Genomic DNA, 18,638 nt, shown 5'->3' with positions numbered 1-18,638 from the left:
TCCTACAGTGTCTGCACCAGTGTGGACCAATGTAATTGTCTGAAGCTCTAAAAGGAAGCGGTGAATTCACCTCTACTCAGGGATGGTTTTCAGAATATTGAACATCTGTCATGGCATGGGCACTGACCAATCAGAACACTGTGACCAACCCCAATGGCTGGCTGTAAAACATGGGCACAGCTACACCAGTGGGTATCAGCTGAATGTCAGCCCGCCTCTGAGAAGGGATTATACCAGGAAGCAAGCCCTGCAGCAGGTGCTCTGTGAGCACTACTTTCCTGAATCCTCACAACCGCCCTGTAATGCCCCCTTTTCCTCATTTTACTGTGGAACAGCCACAGGCTCAGGGAAGTTAGGCAGCTCGTCCAAAGTCACACAGCCCAGTAAATAACAGGGCCACGACTCGCACTCAGACCTGTCTGCCTCCAGAGCCAGTGAACATTTTCCACTCTGCCTCACTGGCTTGAAAGAGATTTAAAAAGAAGGCAAGCAAAAGGAGCCCTTCTTCAAAGAGACACGAGGGTCCCTCGGTGATGCTGGGATCATGATTTTATCATGTTCAGAGGGGAATGAAAGGGACAGGAAACAAGCGGTGTGTGATCTCCTGTCACGTAGGGAGACGCTCTTTTCAGAGAAATGTGCATTCTGCAGAATCAATATGCTCTGAAGCCTCAGAGAGCCAAGGAAGACAAACAGCCCTGACCCCTGCACGTGAGAGCCCTGTTGCGAGGGATAATAGAAATTAAATGGAGTCATCTGGAGCAAGTAGGATATTAAACATTCAATATTAATGATCCGTTTCAGTCCCAAGGAAGTGAGCCTTGGGCTTTGCCCAGCTGTATGTTCTGTTGTTAAAAAGACAGACTTGTCCTGAGATGGGGAATCCTTGCCCTCCCTGCTAAAGGATGATGACAGAACTGTGTCCCCTATCCTGGAGTCAGCAAAATTTTTCCTTAAAGGGCCAGATAGGTAGTAGATATTTTGTGGACTGTGTGATCTGCGTTGCAACTATCCACTCTGCTGTTGTCGCTCAAAAGTAGCCATAGACGATATGCAAATAAGTGGGCGTGGCTATGTTCCAATAAAACTTTATTGACAAAAATGGGCAGCCAGCTGGATTTGACCCACAGGCTATAGTTTGCCAACACCTGCCTATACTATTCCTTGGCTTTTCCAGGTAACTAATGCATGCAGTCTGGATGCTGGGCCATTTCCTGGCCCCAAGACATATCCCTAACTTGGGCTTTTTGTCTCTTGGGGTCATTAGCTATGCTGAAGGTCGGGCAACAGAGGTTAAATGGCACAATATGAATTCATGCCCACAAACTAAACCAGGAAAAACACTACTAGGTTGAGCATACGACACTGTTGCATTTGACCTTTTTTTAAAATAAATGTTTAAACTTTCTATTTTAGAATAGTTCTAGAAAAATGGTAAAGATAGTTAAGTTCCCATATGCCCACATATTGATGCATTATTATTAACTAAAGTCCAAATTTATTTAGATTTCCTTAGTTTTTAGTGTCCTTTTTCTGGGCCGTTTATTCAGTCATTGATTTATATCAGTATGGAACCATGGATATTTATTCTATACTTTGAGTTATAATCCAGTACTACTTTATTTTGTTGGTCAGATTGTTCCAGCTTTGACTATGGGAGCTCTTTCAGCTGGCTCCTGGGTCCCTCTGAGATCCACCCCCATCAATGGGGTGATTTGTCTTGTTTTGCTTACTGCTTCTGAGACAGGCTGGGACCCTTTGCTGCAGTGCTTGTACCTGGACAATCCTCCAGCAACAAAATATAAAGAAACTATGAGGAACTAAAAATAGATGTGTGCACGCACAGTTGGGGCAAATTATGGACAACAAGATACAAAAAGACCAAAAACCCAACTTCTACTTCTGAAGAGCCAGAGGCAAAAACAGGGTGTCGGGAGCAAAAGCAGGGTACTGCACATGCCCCCTGCACACAACACCAAAGGGGTGGGCAAAACACCTAAGCCAGCCCTCCTGCCCAATCCCTGGACACACCCCCACCCTCACCCCATATAAGGAACCAGCTCCCCCCACCTCAGAGAGCAAGTAAGGGAAACTGTTACTTGTTTTCGCTCTCCAGCTGCTGCAGCAGGGGCCCCAGTAAAGCCCCGCCTGAATTTCTTGTCTGGGCTTTTATCAATTTCTATTGATTAAGGAAGGCCAAGAACCCTGGTCGGTATCACTTCCTTACTTTCTGACACTATACGATGTTCCCAGCTCATCTTTTATATTTCCCACCCGAGTCCTAGAATCAGACATTTCTCCACCGAGCCCGGGTGCCTTTTATTGGAGAGGGGTGTTATTAGAGAATGGAGATCTAGGCACTGGGTGTTTGTTGCTACTAAGCTCTCATTGCTTCTAGCCCTGCTCCGCTGGCAGAGCAAGGAAGCATATGTGTGTTACTAGCCTGTGTGTATGCACATATGTATAAATATTTCCATATGCAGCCATCTGTGTCTATATGAAATGTGAGTTCATACTGATGTCTCCAACTCTAATCCATCACCACAGGGATCATTCTAGTCTTCCCTCCTTTGCTTACTTGTATCCTTCCACTCCAACAATGAGAAACCTGGCTCCCATATCCACTATCCATTTACTTGTTTAATTTCAGTACGCATGTGTAATGGTTGGTTAGTCAATCATTTTGACCTATAAAAATGGCAGTTTCATACGGTTCATCCTAAACAGAAGACAAGTGTGAATTGGTGACGTGGTCTCCATATGAGTCATGGGATGGATCATGACCAACATTATTTCTAATGACCAGTCATTCATTCATCCATCAATGAATGGGTGGAGCGTTGACAACTGTTTACCCAACCACCCTATCCTGGGTTCCCCCACCTCACTGGCCATTTCCGCTCAGTCTCTCTGGCAGCTACCCCACACCGTCCAGGGCTTGACCTCCTGGCTCTTCCTCAGACCCGTGAAGCTCATTTCCTCCTCAGGGTCTTTCTAATTATTGTCCCCTCCACCCGGGCAGCTCTGCCTCCCGACCTCTGCCGAACAGGGCCCTTCTCTAATTCGGGTCTCAGCTCAAACGGCACCTCCTCAGAGTGGCCTTCCCTGACACCAATCACCCTCTACCCCGTCGCCCTCTTCCCCTCTTTTTTTTACAACACGTTCTCATCCAGGAAGTTCTCACTCACCCCTTTCATGTCCCTCTCCTCCGTCAGCATTTTGCTTCCGGAGAGTTGAGGCCCGGCCGCATGTTCTCACCACTAACACCCAGTACACAGAGCAGGGCCTGGCACAGCACAGATGCTCAACTAATGCTTGTTGAATGAACTAATGACTCTCCCCAAAATCAAACTTTACAAAGTACCCAGTAGACTAGAGGTCAGCGACATTTTCTATAAAGGGGCAGATAGTAAATAGTTTAGGCTTTGTGGGGCATTACAGTCTTTGCCACAGCTACTCATCTCCACTGTTGTAGGATGAAAATAGCCACGGACAATTTGTAGATGAATGGGTGTGGCTGTGTTCCCATAACGCTTTATATACAAACACAGTGGCAGACCAGATTTGGCAGGGGTGGGGGAGGCATAGTTTTGGGGTTTTTTTTTTTTTGGCAATTTGTAATTTTTTTTTAATTGAAGTATAGTTGATTTACAACGTTGTGTTAGTTTCATGTGTACAGCAAAGTGATTCAGTTTTATATATATATTTTTTCACTATAGGTTATTACAAGATATGGAATATGGTTCCCTGTGCTATATAGTAGGTCCCTGTTTATCTGTTTTTTATATAGTAGTGTGTACCTGTTAATCCCAAACTTCTAATTTATCCTTCCCCCACCCCCCCTTCCCCTTTGGTAACCATAAGTTTGTTTTCCATGTCTGTGAGCAGCTACTATGCAGAACAGTATGGAGGTTCGTTAAAAAACTAAAAATAGAGCTACTGTATGATCCAGCAATCCCAATCCTGGGAATATATCCAGAAAAGATGAAAACTTTTCAAAAAGATACATGCAACCCAGTGTTCATAGCAGCACTGTTTACAATAACCAGGACGTGGAAGCAACCTGAGGGTCCCTCAACAGATGAATGGATAAAGAAGGCGTGGTATATATGCACAATGGAATATTACTCAGCCATAAAAAAGAATGAGATAATGCCATTTGCAGCAACATGGATGGACATAAGAGATTATCATACTAAATGAAGTCAGACAGAGAAAGGCAAATATTATATGACATCACTTATATGTGGAATCTAAAAAAAAATGATACAAGTGAACTTATTTACAAAACAGAAATAGACTCTGGGGGCCAGAGTTTGCTGACCCCTGCCATCAACCAGTGTCAGTCTTAGACCTCATCTTCATATGTGATCAGTTCTTTGCCATCATTAACTGAGTATCAGTCATCACTTAGGTGAGGCATTCTCGAAACTGTACAAGGGAAGAAGCATTTTTAGTAGGCAACAAAATGTTCTTTCTCTGTATTCCCGCCCACCCCAGCCCATGAAAAGGAAGCGAGAGAGGCCCATCTCAAGTTTGATCACTCAGCGGCGGTTAGCCATCTCTTCCTCTCGGCTCTAAGAGCAGTAACAGGATAAAAATGCAGGAGCTGTCAGCTTCCCTCCTCTTGCCAGCCGCCTCCCCTGCAGAGACTAGGCAGGGAGGGGTAGCCATCAGTCCTCAGAGGAAGGGATTCCACACAGACTTGGGGACCACTTGTTCCAATGCATTCATCTATTTTACAGAATCTTCAAATTCCAAAAAGCAAATGCAAGATGGGCTGCTGTTTCATCCACAAGGTAGAACAGTGAAACAGTCACTCATCCGAAAGGGTATGTAAGCGGGCAGCATCGTAAACAACCCCAGGTGTGGGGACAGAAGGGCTGTAGTGACAATGGTCGTTATCCATCCAAAATCCTACCACTGTATCATGAAGCATAAACGCTCCCACTGAGAAGGGGGGAGGGAGGGGGTCCCCTCACACCTTCCCCAACTCAACACAGTAGGCCCACAAGAAGATGAGTTTCGGGCTTCCCTGGTGGCGCAGTGGTTGAGAGTCCGCCTGCCGATGCAGGAGACACGGGTTCGTGCCCCGGTCCAGGAAGATCCCACATGCCGCGGAGCGGCTAGGCCCATGAGCCATGGCCGCTGAGCCTGCGCGTCGAGAGCCTGTGCTCCGCAACGGGAGAGGCCACAACAGTGAGAGGCCCGCATACCGCCAAAAAAAAAAAAAAAAAAAAAAAAAAAAAAGAAGATGAGTTTCTCCCCTCCCCTAGGCATGTCATGATAAGGTCACAGTTATTTGCTAATGAAAAAATAAAGCCAAAAATGGTGGGTGACTTCGACCAGGCCCTGTCATCAAGTTTTGAAGGGAGTGGAGCTGACTCCTATTGGTTTTGCCCACCCGGGATCCCTTGTTTCTCTGGGAAACACAGCAACCCCCTGCAGGAGCTTCGTATGGCACGGACGGAGGTGTGGCTCAGCGCTGGCCAGGGCCCCATGAGCAGTTTGCCCATCACTCCTTCACCTTCCCCAGATGGACACAGGGTCTGTGAGATGGAAGTTCTCTTTCTTTTCGGTCTGCAAATTGGGATGACACAGGCCCAACGCTGCTGGGTGACCATCTTCCACAGAAGCAGAAAAATCAGAAGTCAAAAGCCAGTTTTCCCAAATTCTACTCATAGTGGAGTCCGTTCCACATCTGCCCCTGCCACTGCCTCAGGCAGAGCAGTGACTGAACAAATAGAAAAGGACCCAGTTTCAATGTCTGTCAGTTTCCAGCAAAGGGGTCTTTAAGAGGTAATCACTGAGAGGTGGCGTAGAGCCTTGATGGGGGGAAGAGCATAGTCAACACACAAAGGGAAGCAGAGCCAGGAGGCTAAGACATGCCCTAGATCCAGCCATGCACGGAGCCAGACACTCCTTGGTTTCTCAACTACATAGGCAGTGAAATGCCCCATTTTGCTTAAGCTAGTTGGAGTTGGGTTCCTGTCACTTAAACCAAAAGAGCCTTGACTAATACAAGTAGAAATGCATTGATTTACTGGGAGTCTCTCAGTCACTGTCCATTCATGACAGACCTTTAGTGAGTACTGTTCCTGTTACCTAATGTCGCATACCTAATGTTACCTAATGTTACCTAATGTTGCATAACCCCAAAACTTAGAGGCCTAATACAGTCATATATCATGTTCCCAGATTCTGTGAGTCAGGAATTTGGGGAGAGCTCAGCCAGGCAGTGTCACCTGGGGGGTCTCTGAAGCAGCTGCAGTTAGACGTCAGCTGGGGCTGCAGTCAACCAAAGGCTTGACTGGGGCTGGAGGATCCACGTCCAGGGCTCCTGAAGCGCATGGCTCGCAAGCTGGACTGGCTGCTGTCCAGGGACCTCAGCTCTCCGAAGGCTGTCTGCGTACCCTCACGCAAGGCGGCTGGCTTCCCCCAGAGCCAAAGTGGGAAGTGCAGTGCCCTTGAATTTTTTTTTATTGAAGTAGAGTTGATTTACAATGCTGTGCCAATCTCTGCTGTACAGCAAAGTGACTCAGTTATACACATACACTACATACATTCTTTTTTTTATATGCTTTTCCATTATGGTTTACCACAGGATATTGAGTATAGCTCCCTATGCTACACAGTAGGACCTTGTTGTTCATCCATTCTATATAGAATAGTTTGCATCTACCAACCCCAAACTCCCAGTGCATCCGTCTCCCTCCCCCCCTCCCCCATGGCAACCACCAGTCTGTTCTCTACGTCCGTGATTCTGTTTGTTTCATAGATAGGTTCATTTGTGTCATATTTTAGATTCCACACATAGTGATATCATATGGTATTTGTCTTTCTCTTTCTGACTTACTTAGTATGATAATCTCTACTTGCAGCCGTGTTGCTACAAATGGCATAATTTTGTTCTTTTTTATGGCTGAGTGGTATTCCATTGTATATATACACCACATCTTCTCTATGATCTGTTGATGGACATTTAGGTTGTTTTCATGTTTGTGCAATGCCCTTTATGACCCCGCCTGAGAAGGCACACATCATCACTCACATCTGAGTGCCAGCCCTGACTCAGCACGCGAGGGGACCACACACAAAGGCAGTGGGGATCATCAGGGGGATGATCTTGAGGCTGGCTCCCTACCTCAGGCACCCGCCACGTGTGAGGGACTGGAAATGCAGATGATTGAGACACAGTCCTCACTCCCAGTGAACACTCAGCCTAGACAGAACGGAATGCAACTATGCACACTTTGTCCGAAAAATCCTTCCCAACTCTCCTCATCAGGTTGCTCCAGCTTTTGAGGAAAGGGGAATCTCACCCACTGGATTTGGATTTGTGTTTAGGGAATTGGATTTAAGCATTTAGTCACATAACTGGTTCTGGAAACAATGCTGACGGAACAATTAAAAGGTCCTATGGCCCGATGCTCCATTGCACACACGGCTGCATGTCACTGTGCCTTGACTAAATTTATCACAGCTTATGCCCACATCTCTGGCAGATGACATTCACTTTCTAAACCCCTGAATTATTCCCAGACAACCTGGCACACAAATGCACCGATTCATTTTGTGCAGCAGGAGTTAGCAGAGCACAGTGGTCAAGAACTCTTGCACCTGGGTTCAAATCCCACCTCTGCTACTTGGTAGCTGCCAGATCTTTAAGTCTCAGTTTCCTCCTCTGTAAAGTAGGGTTGAAAACATACCTGTGTCATAAGGTCATGTGGACAAAGCAGTTCATGCATGAAACGACTCAGCATGGCACCTGGCACATGGTCACCATTTGAGAAAGGCTAGTCTTTCCGCGAGTGCTCTTAACTCAGGGAGGTAGTCATTCACTTTTCCCTACTTTCACGAATCTTCTTTCCTTACAGACCACTGAGAGTTGGGCACAAGGACCGCCTCTTCCCTCCACCTCTCTTGCAGCCACCAGCTCCTCCCCACTACACATTCCTCACACCCACCCCTTCCCACACCCTACTCCAACCATCCTTGCTGGTTGGTTGATAACATTCCAAACAAGTAAACCAGGAAAGACTGAGGTGAAGCCAGCACCTTGGAAGGGCACTTCCCTGTCGGTCTTTGGGGTGTCCTCACTGAGGTTGGGGCTACTTTAATAAGCAAAAAAATGTGCAAGCAATGGAGGTCTTCAGGGACCCGCCATTTTAGACATTTTTCTCAGGGAAAAAAAAAATCTGTCTCATATAACTTTTGCCCCATTCAAAAGCCTCTAACTATTCATACTTACACCTCACAGGGGAATCAGGGGAGCTGTCCTGAGATTGCCAGCAAATGAAGACAACTACAGGCAACAGAGTAGGCCCAACTTCCAAATGGACCGAGAAAGACAGCAGCCTTTTCCAGGAACGGAGCCCTTTAGAAGACCCACCACCACCAAGGGTGACATGTAGCAGTGACGGGGGTAGACTGCCACTTAATGGCAGCGCCTGGAACTGGATGGAACATATTGACATTTAGTCGTATCTTTCACGAGCTCTTAACCTTTACACTGTGTCAATAAAAAGCCCCATTAACATTTAAAAGGGATGTTTCTGGGCGTCCATTTGGAATAAGAGTTAGAACACACTCCAAGAAATGGATTATGTATCTCAACTGTCCCAGATCTCTAAGAGTTTATTTCCTTTCATGGTGAAAAAGTAACACCCGTGAAATGGCCAACAGCTCAACAGCCGCTGGCTGGAAACACAGCAGCTCTTCGGGTGGCCACCAAGGGGCCGGGAACCCTCCAGCTGACTGTCTGCACTGGTCGTGGCACCCAACAAGACCTTCTGCCTTATTTTTCCTCTTTCCGTTCTGGGTCCTTCCAGAGTTGGCCTAAACATCATGCCTGGGAAGCTTCCCTAAGCTCTCAGGTGGGATCGGACCTCTGCTCTGTGACCCCTCGGCCATGTGAGCCTCCTCCACCAGGAGGCCTTCAGCTCTCCACACGGCCCTCGTCCACCTGCTGGCTTGTCTTCCACCCAACGATGGCTGGGTCGTGCGCTTGGGGGGGCGGGGCCCCGTGCCCTGTGCTTGTTCATTCCTGCAAGCACGCATGCATTCACTCATTCATTCCTTCTAGAATGCCTACTCCACACCAAGCGCTGGGGACACGATGAGGAACAAAGCAGAGGGGCCCTGTCCTCGTCCAGCTCCGTTTATACCGTCGTCTACTCTGCTCATCGCATACCCCGGTGCCTGTCACACATGGGACTCAATAAACATTGGATGGATGGATGTCCCCGCTTCCAATATAACTTATTAACTTAATTACTTCCTATAAGAATTAAACTAATGCTGTTCAAATGGTGAGCATTCCTGTGGATCCCTTATGCAAACCCGCAGCCTTCAAGCTTCACACATCCTACGTATGCATTTTGTTTGTCTCTAACATTTAAAACGTGGAAGAGTTCACATAAAACTGTCTTCCTGGCTTCTCTAGAAAAATGAACGCATGTTCCCGCAGGGCACCGGGGAGCCAGAGCCCCTGAGAACCTCAGGCTCCTTTAGATCAGGTGGGGGTGGAGCTCTTCGCTGTGCCACAACCCCTCCTCCCCTGTCTTCCTACCACCGCTGAGGCCAAAAGCCAGCTGCCGTGTGTCCTCTCGCCTTCACTCAGGACTCACGTGCCCCTCCAGGCGGCTTAGTCGGTGACCCCAGCATTAGCCCATGTCATCCAAGGACTACACCTGAGATGACCTACAACACAAACAAACGGGCAACTTTATTGAGTTTTACCTCCTAACACACCCTCCCAGTAGTAGACACGGGCTGTGTGGTTTCTAGCAGGGACCTCAACTGCACAGGGAAATTAAGGGGAAGGTCAATCCAACAGGTGCTTGATTAGGGGGCCAGAGCCCCCATTTACTAGAACTCTTCTTGAAAATGAAGCAGAAGACTGAGGATTACATTCGCACACCACCGGCACAGCTTAAATACTTCTTTGACAAAAATAATAATAATAAATTATCTTCAACTCAGAAAATCAATTGTGCTCAGCAGAGTGACAGGAGGGTCCATTCACGGTATGGCACCGGGGCTGGGCGAGGGGCGGGTGGGGACAGGCAGCATGTCCTCCACGCCAGGGGCCTGTCCCAAGGGAGACTTCCTGGCCTCTTCCCCTCACGTCCGCCTCGTCTTCTGTTTCTTGGCTTGTCTCTTAGCGTCTTCCGGGCCACTACTGTCAGAGGCTGCCTGGCCGAGAGCTCGGACTCCCTGCAGGCGACTTGTCAGCTGCAACAGCAAGGGAATGAGCTGGAAAGAGAGAGAGTATGAGAGACGGGGACGCCAGGAGAAGACTTCCGTCCAGTGGGACATCAGAGACCCTCCCCCATGCCGCTCCCTCCCAGGCCCCGTCACCACCTGCTCTGTGCTCTCAGGCAGATCTCAGTTCAGACCAGGGAAGGTCTTTGTACTAGAGACGGCCACCAGAGACCCAGAGGTACTCCAGGTTTAAAGGTTAGGAGAGCTGTTACAAGAGGGTTATGGCCTTGCAAGGAGGCCTTAGGAATTGGACATGACCTAAAATGCTGTAAACTCTGTAACAGTGGACGTTCTTCCACTGCCACGTCCCAGTCATGAAGGATCCCTCCCCCCGACACATCTGCTGCCCATGAGGTCTCGGGACCCCCTACCCTGTCGTGGTTGTAGCCAGCCAGCAGGATGAGCAGCGTCAGAGGCAGGGCGATGTAGGATCCCTGTGCGATGTCCTGCTCGGGCAGCTTCCTCTGCAAACATCGAGAGCATCGTCACCCCCAGACACCAGTGCTCCATCCACAGCCCTGATGTGCCCGGCTTCTGAGCCGGCCCCCCCCCGGGACCCCCGGCACACTCAGTACCCAAAGTAAGGAACTGAAGCGACGCAGATAAATCTCAAGTGAATCCTCTGCTGCACAAACCCTCCTCACTTGCTCTCTGAAGCTCCGGAATAACCAGATTCCGATAAAAAGGTGCTACTCAGCCCCGCACCCTTCACTGTCTAAACTGACAGGACAAACAGCTGCGGGCCGCAGGGGACCCCTGTGGTTGAAAAGTAGAAGGGTCTCATTTTGTTGGGTCCCAGCCGCACACATGGACTCTTTCCTACAAGGAGGCATCGAGAACCCACTGTTCCAGGCTTAGGGACACAGTGAGCAGCAAGCTAGTCCCAGAGGTCATACCCATTGAGGAGGAGAGGCAGCGCTTGGGTCCCAGGGGCCATTCACGCTTCCTTCCAGTGGAAGGACTGACTTTCATCTGGGCCAGTCAGAACAGACCACATTCCCCAGCCTCCCTCGCAGCCAGGTGGGGCCCTGGAACCAGTTCTGGCCAACGGTACAGGAAGAGAAGTGACGGTGCAACACCCAGGCTGTACTCTCAGAGAGAAATGGTGGGCCCTCCCTCCTTGCTGGCCAGACAGCCTCCAGCCAAGTGCGCCATTTCGGAAGGTTGGAGACGTGCTGGAGGATGGCAGAGCCACGGGAGAGAAGGAGCTGCAGGCCCCGGCACCTTGGAGCTGCCATATGACCCCTGGACTGCTCACTCCTGGTGCTGACATAAGACAGAAACTTCCCTCTTGCTAAAGCCCCTGAAATGCTGGGTCTCTGTAACAGCAAATGAACCTATACCCTAACTAGCCCACTCCACCCTGACAACAGAAACAAATAAATTAAAAGATAACTTTCGGTTGACGATGAAACAGGTTAACGGGCCAGAGCACTGGTTCTCAAGATACAGCCCAGGGGCCTCCCTTTCAGGAGATCTGCACGGTCCAAACTATTCTCATAATAATACTAAGATATTACGTGCCATTTTCATGCTCTTACAAGTGTACAGTGGACTTCCCCAGAGGCTGCAAATGTGATGATGTCATGACTGTAACAGGTAATGGGACGTGTGACTTATGGATTCTTGTGTTTTCAGCATTTCTCAGTTTTAATTTCTAATATGATAAATATATATATAACCCATATAAATCACAGCTCTTTGAGATTCGCAACAATTTTTAACAGTGTAAAGGGGTCCCAAGACCAAAATATCTGAGAACACGTAGGCTGGGGAATGACTGAGGGGCCTTTTGACCTGAGATGAGTGAGGCAGAGTGACATGGTCCCTTAATAAACAGAAGGGCAGGAACAGATTTCCATCCCTAACTGCCTATTTCAACATTTTTTGACATGTCTTAGATCCCAGACCATTTTCCATTAAAGTAAATCCTTAAGGAGAAGTTGAAGTCAGCGGGAAGTTACAGAGCGATTATGAGAAGAAGTTTTGAGGACCGCGGTCCAGGCTCCAGGCCAGGTCTTCCCGTGTAATCTCGGGCAGTCACTTTAAGACTAAGTTGATTCAACTATAAAATGGGGATAATACAGACAACACCTACTGCAGGCGAATGTTGTGAAAGTTCAACAAGATGAGGTGTGTGGGGCGGTCAGCAGTACGTGAAATACTGGGTCAGGCATCAACAACGTGGCTGTCGGTACTGACATTCAACACGGGATAAAGCAAAGCGCCCTTACGGCTCTCATAAGCGTATAGCAATGAGCTGTCCAGCAGACGGCTGGAACGTGGTAAAACCCGGATCTGCTGACCACTCCCAGGTAAGTCACTCAGCCTCTCTGAGCCTCCATAAAAAATGGAAGAATGGCACCTCCCCATGGAAGGATTGTCGTGAGGACCAGCAGGACACCCCGCCAGGCCATCCCTTCCCTGGCACATGGCCCTACTCTCACCGTCTCAGATGTGGGACCACACTCCTGGCAGCAGCTACGAGGCCTGGCTGCTCAGCCCCCACCAAGTGGCACCTCTGTTCTGCCCAGGCCGCCTACGTGGCTCCCTGCACCGAGGGAGTGTCCTGGCGAGCCCTGGTAGGTGTCCCAGGCTGCAGCCCTAGCGCCGTCCATAGAGGCTCTCTCCCTCCCCTAGGGTCACCATGCACCTCCACTCGGAGACAAATAGTTCCCCTACGTGCTCATCTATTTGGCACTTTGTGACCGAGTCTCCGCTGAGCGGAACTGGGAGGAACCCTCTATTCAGGTAAGATCATGGGCCAGGTCATCGAGCACGAGCCAGAAACCAGCAGAGGAGCCACGTTCGAGTCCGGGCTCTGCCACGCACGAGCCCCCAGCCTTCTCTCTACATCAGGGATGATGACTCCCACCAACTTCCTACACGGGATGGGCTCTGAAAAGCACTCAGTGGTACCTGGAACCATTCTTCACACCCTACGCCCAGAAACTCCTTCCTCCTTACCGTGGGATTAAAGATCAAGGTGATGTGTTTATGATAGCCCACTGCCGTGAAGGACACTTGCGGCAGGACGTAGTCATACTGGGACCTGGGCAGCGTGGAGTCCAGAAGCACCACGTAATTCTGTGCACAGGGAAGAAGTTGTTGTTTTCATAAAGGACAGCTGGGGCAAAGCAAAAGAAAACTAACTCCTAATGTATGACTGTGATGTAAAGGACTTTATATTTCTAAAGAAATCCCCAAGTTTACACTTCCAAGCCTAGGTTGCTAACTCCCAAGGGGCGGCCTCAGCAGGCTATTCCAGCACTGACAGCCGTGCGTCCCTGACGTCTCTGAAGAGGCGCTCAGAGCTTGTTTTTACAAGCGTATCCAACCACTGCACCTACGGTGGTCCTTGGAGAATCTGACTTTATGAAACACATACAGTTCTGATGAGTCAGTTCTGATGAGGGGGGCACATGATCAAACTGAGGAAGACTGTTTTTAATCTAAAACGAGGTTGACTTTCAAGGGACGATACTTAAGTGGCTCATTAGCTGGCGAGTTCTAAGACGCAGCGTCTCTGCAGTGGTTCCAGTGACGGTCATGGTCCTGGTGTGCTGAGCCCCGACCAGGGGCCCGGTGCCATGAGCACATTAGGCAAATGCCTGTTCTGCTCTCAACCACTGACAAGATCAGGATTATTGCCCCCATTTCACAGATGGGGAGAGCGAGGCCTGAAGAAGTGAAGCATGACATGCCCAGGGTCTCTCAGCTGTAGGGTACCGAGCAGGCTGTGAGCCCAGGGGAGTCTGTGTCCATGGTGTTGTGCTGCCGAAAGTGGCTTGATTACAAAGGGCACCTGGAGAAGTGGGGAGGAGGCCCCAAACTCCATCACAACCTGCTTCGTTATTTCACAGCCATTTCATGCTGAAAAAGGCCATAGAGTATCATCCCCGTGGCAAACGGTAAGAAGCCGGGGGAGGGACCACACACACACAGGCTCGCTACTCACACCCTCAGGCTAAGTCCCCCGGAAAGGGACCAAGTTCTCTGCAAAGTTTGCTGCCACCGCGCCAGCCACGATAGCTTGCTCTGCCCAATTAAAATGGATAGGAAACATCCTATAATCAGTAAGTGATGAACATTAAGGCCTCGGTTAAATAGATTATGGTATTTCCTCTATCATGGACTACTGTGCAACCGTTAAATATCATGCTATGGAAGATTTAACGATGGGGAAATTATTTGTGATACAGTTTTCATTGAAAAGTAAAGACTACAAAACAATGTACAAGCAAAGACTACAAAACAATGTACGAAAAAGTCCCAGCTTTCCATTATCAAAATAAATATATATGTGTATTTATATTTATACACACATGTGCACATGAATCAAAAAAAGACCAAAAGGAAACCTACCAGCACATTAACAGTGGTTACTTCTGGATGACGGGATTATGTCTGATTTCCACCCCCCTCCCCAATCTCCTGCCATGAATGTGTATTATTTTTGTAAATAGAAAAAGAGCTAATTCCAAAAAAATAATCCTTAGAGAGCCCCACCTCCTCTGATTCAGAAAGCACGACATCAACTGTGCCAGCAAGGTGGTATGAGGGGGAAATGGGAGAACTGTGTTTCTTTAGCTGAAAAGTGCAACCACTATGACAAAGACGGAAAGCAGAGTGGAGCGGGCATCACCTGGCCGTCTCTGAGCAGGGGCGGGAAGTGGAAGAAGAGGGATTGGCCCAGGGAGACCGTCTGGATCGGGTTGTCCAGGTTGTCACTTTTGTAAAGCTTTACCTGGAGAGCAGAGACAAAGAGGGCGTGCTTTTAAAACTGAAAACACGATAAACATTGCATTTCAGACACCCTCAGGTCAGCTTATCTCTTGTGGGGAGAGGATCTCTGGAAACATGGATCTTTGAAAGAGCAACCGTCCACCCCTGACAGGCCATTCCTAACGCATCTGAGATGCCAGTGACGTGACACGTGTCGAAATGTTAAGATTTTAAAATAGATTCTGATAACTTATGTTAACACTCAAAATAGTGTAGTGATACTATTGAAGAGAATAGCTTCTAACATGTCTATAACATGCCAGGCCTGCTACAGGCACTTCACATACATCGTCACCAACCTTGGCTATTAAACAGGCATGGTAGTCATCCCCATGGAGACTCAGAGAGCCTGCGTCACCTAAGGTCGCACAGTTATCGCCTGGTAGAGCCTGGGACCCAGCCCTCCTCACTGCTGGCCTCGCCCACCTGGCGTGGCCTCCCACATGCTGTATCCTCAACCCCACAGGTATTCCTTAAACTTGAAATGCATTCCCATTTTGCGTTTGGTTCTTTGGCTGCTTCCAGAAGCAATTCAGTGCTTTGTTGGTGGCCCTTCTTTCTCTCCAGCCCAGGTTCGCTGCCTGTTCCCACTACCATCTGCAATGGGGCGTGAGACACGGGAGGTACAGCCCTGGCACCATACCCTCCCTCCAGTTTCCCCATCCCTGCCCAGGCCTCTTCACACTTGGGCATCACCCACCAGGCCCACAGACAACATGCCCGCAGCCCCTGAAGGGCAGCTGAGGTGAGTTAACCTAAGCACATGTTCTCACTCAAGTCAAATGCTTCATTGTATATATTACATGTGCCTCTGAAAAATACTTCCCCATGGCGATTCATTAACATCGTTCCAGGCATCACAGGGCACTGTACAGACACTTCTTCCTTAACTGCAGACATGCGGGTTCTGTTAGAGCTCCAGCAGGTCTTAAGAGGCCACTGAGTCCAACTCCGTGGTATCACAGAGCAGGGGACAGAATCTAGAAAGTGACGAGGTGCTTTGCCCTAAAACCATCTTTCGGTTTTAGACTCCAGATTGTATTGCTCGTTCATTAGGTTTCTACTGTGATGCTTCCAAAGACACACACGGCTGGCAAAACAGTGATCTGAAACTGGACCACGTGTCTCTCCAGCAATCAGGAATCATTCCCCCAGAGGCATGCTGGGATTGAAGATTCTTAAATCTCAACCTCAACCCTCAGCTAAAGCAAGCGCTAGACAGGCCCGGATATCCTGCTCCCTCTCATCTTGAAGCCGGAAAGAACAGAGCACTTGAACCTTAAAAATCTGGCCTTACCCATAATGTAGGAAGATACTCGGATGAAGTGATCACATTTCCACTCAAGTCAAACTGATTTATCTGCCGGAAAACTATGATGTTCACATCATCAATGTCGTTATTCCCAACCTGAGAAGAGAGAAGGAAGACTGGGGTTGAGGACGCTGGAAGGGGGACCTCTACTCCAGCCGGGGGATCTCCTAGGAGCTATTTCCTAGCTGACTTCACTTTGTATTCAGGGAGCAAAGCTTGCCGTTCCAGCAGCCTGAGTCTATGGTCCCAAACTGACAGGAGATGGGCGACACCTGGCCCATGGGCACGCTTTGTTTGACAAGCACAGTTTTTTTCTTTTTCTAACTTTTAATGACTTGTCAACATTCAAAAAAAGCAATTTCATTTAAAAAAAGCCAGATTTCCCAGCTTTTCTTGAAAAAAGGGAAAGATGTTCTTGCCTGGCAGGGATTGGCAGGAGCCAAGCTCCAGCTGCCCCCCCCCCGGGTGGGTGGGTGCCCCCGTTTTTGACCTTTTCATATGTGGGACCATAGTCCACATGGCTGCCTGTGATCCTGGTCTGAGTCCCCATGGCAGGGAAATACAAAATTATAAGACATAGCCATCACAACCATTTAAAATGCCAGATGCCATAAAGACATGAAGAAAACTCACTTTCTAGGCCAAAAAGTCCTAAATGGCCCACCGGCCTCCTAACCCCTCATAATCTTTATGCTTAATGCCACCTAATAAAGCCAGCAAGAGGCAGGCCCTCTCGTCCACCCAAGCCCTCTACTCTAGCGAACAAGACTTATTCTATGGAAGAAAACCTCACTGAAAATGATTCCAAGGCCACTTCCTGGGACCTGGAGGGCTGCCTCTTTAGGGATCAATTAGCTAAGTTGTGATCCTAAAGATCAAGAGGCTCTCCTTGGTGGGAAAACAAGGTCATCTAAATATAAGAAAAGTGGGCAGCCCCATCACCAATTAAGCCCATGTTCTCTTTATTACCCTCCCTTGATTTGAAATGCTACTTAGCCCTTAAGATCCTTAACTTGCAGAATAATGATGGGAACTTGCAGGGGAAGTGGGGAAACAACAGCTGGGATTTCTTCTCTGTACGCACGACAGCGATGCTATTCATTAAAAGCCCAAGAAAATGCTGCTTGTGAAAATGACACTATTCCAAGAGGGCCCTTAATTAGGATTTAAAGCGCCCCCCGCACCCCGCCCCAGCCGAAACAGATGAAAGGCAGACAGCCACAGGAGTGCTGAAGGATTTTTGATCAGGGAAGCAATCATGCCACGATTCCACTGAAGAATTTCATGTCATACCGCAATGACCCGGTGGTGAGGCAGGGCCCGTTCAATGTGGTCGTTGCCTTCTGCCTTGAGCTGAACGTGGTATACACATCCCGGCTGCAAACAAAAGCAGGAGTCACTTCTTTGGAAAGGGGCTTGTCACGAGACCTGATCTGAGCCTGCTCTGCCTGCAGGCCCCCATCAGAAGGGTGCCTTCCTGTTCCACCTCAGTTCCTAAGATGTGGCCTGTTAAACTTCTTAAGAGTTCCTTGAAAAAGCACCCTGATGCAGAAACATTTTCCTGAAGTTCTACAATTCCTTCAAACCCCATTCAGTTTCTCCTACCCAACGGAAATTAAATGTGGTTTCTGATTCCAAAACTGCAAGTGTGATATGCTTATTCTGATAAAATTATTCTTCCCTTGCTGCCCAGCCCGCCCCTCTAGCTGTGTATGTGCACTGAATGGTATCTGGAATGACATTCCCAAAGGGGTATTATTTCTGGGGAGTGGGATTTGAGGTTTTCCCTTTTTTAAAACAAATTTCTTCTTTATACATTTTATTCTATTCCTCAAATGTATAGGCATATATGATGTTTACCAAAAAAAAAAAACCCACACTTTTCTAAAAAAACTTTTTTTGTTGACACTGCACACATGAAGGATGTATATTATTTACTTAGATAATTTTTTGGCAGATAGCAGTAAAGTACTTTGTTCTAATAAAGCCAGCAGATTATGACAATTTTCCAATAGAGGGAAGTAAACTGCCTTAAAGAAATGAAGTTTTTTGTTTGTTTCTCACATTGCTGTATGGGCTAGTTGCAACTCTTAATAAAGAAAGATATGAGTTCAAGATATGAGCCTTCTCGGAAGGCTGCAAATCAGACAAAATTAGCTTTACGCAAGGCTTTAAGAGTATAAAAGAACCCACTGTTTGTCAACTTCTGAACTACTTTTTTTCTTACACACTTATTAAAAGAAAAGATCTGCATCTTTCTGCAAAGGATGACAGA

At 48.1% G+C, this 18,638-nt stretch overlaps 1 protein-coding gene across 1 annotated transcript in view; it reads right to left on the bottom strand.

The window, feature by feature from the left end:
* Nucleotides 1-8,628: 8,628 nt before the first annotated feature.
* The window catches only part of LOC132438034 (BOS complex subunit NOMO1), a 53,585-nt gene continuing 43,575 nt past the window's right edge, over nt 8,629-18,638 (bottom strand). Inside the window, exons 26-31 of the mRNA XM_060031813.1 lie at nt 17,657-17,740; nt 16,349-16,459; nt 14,912-15,013; nt 13,234-13,353; nt 10,638-10,730; nt 8,629-10,257 (exon numbers count right to left, since the gene is read on the bottom strand). Of these exons, the coding sequence (XP_059887796.1) occupies nt 10,126-10,257; nt 10,638-10,730; nt 13,234-13,353; nt 14,912-15,013; nt 16,349-16,459; nt 17,657-17,740 (642 nt within the window). The 3' untranslated portion in view covers nt 8,629-10,125. The remainder of the gene's footprint in view (nt 10,258-10,637; nt 10,731-13,233; nt 13,354-14,911; nt 15,014-16,348; nt 16,460-17,656; nt 17,741-18,638) is intronic.

Source organism: Delphinus delphis, chromosome 15 (assembly GCF_949987515.2).
Source record: "Delphinus delphis chromosome 15, mDelDel1.2, whole genome shotgun sequence".
Taxonomy (NCBI): domain Eukaryota; kingdom Metazoa; phylum Chordata; class Mammalia; order Artiodactyla; family Delphinidae; genus Delphinus; species Delphinus delphis.
Note: the sequence above shows the minus strand (reverse complement) of the source record. Positions and strands in the feature narration are given on the sequence as shown.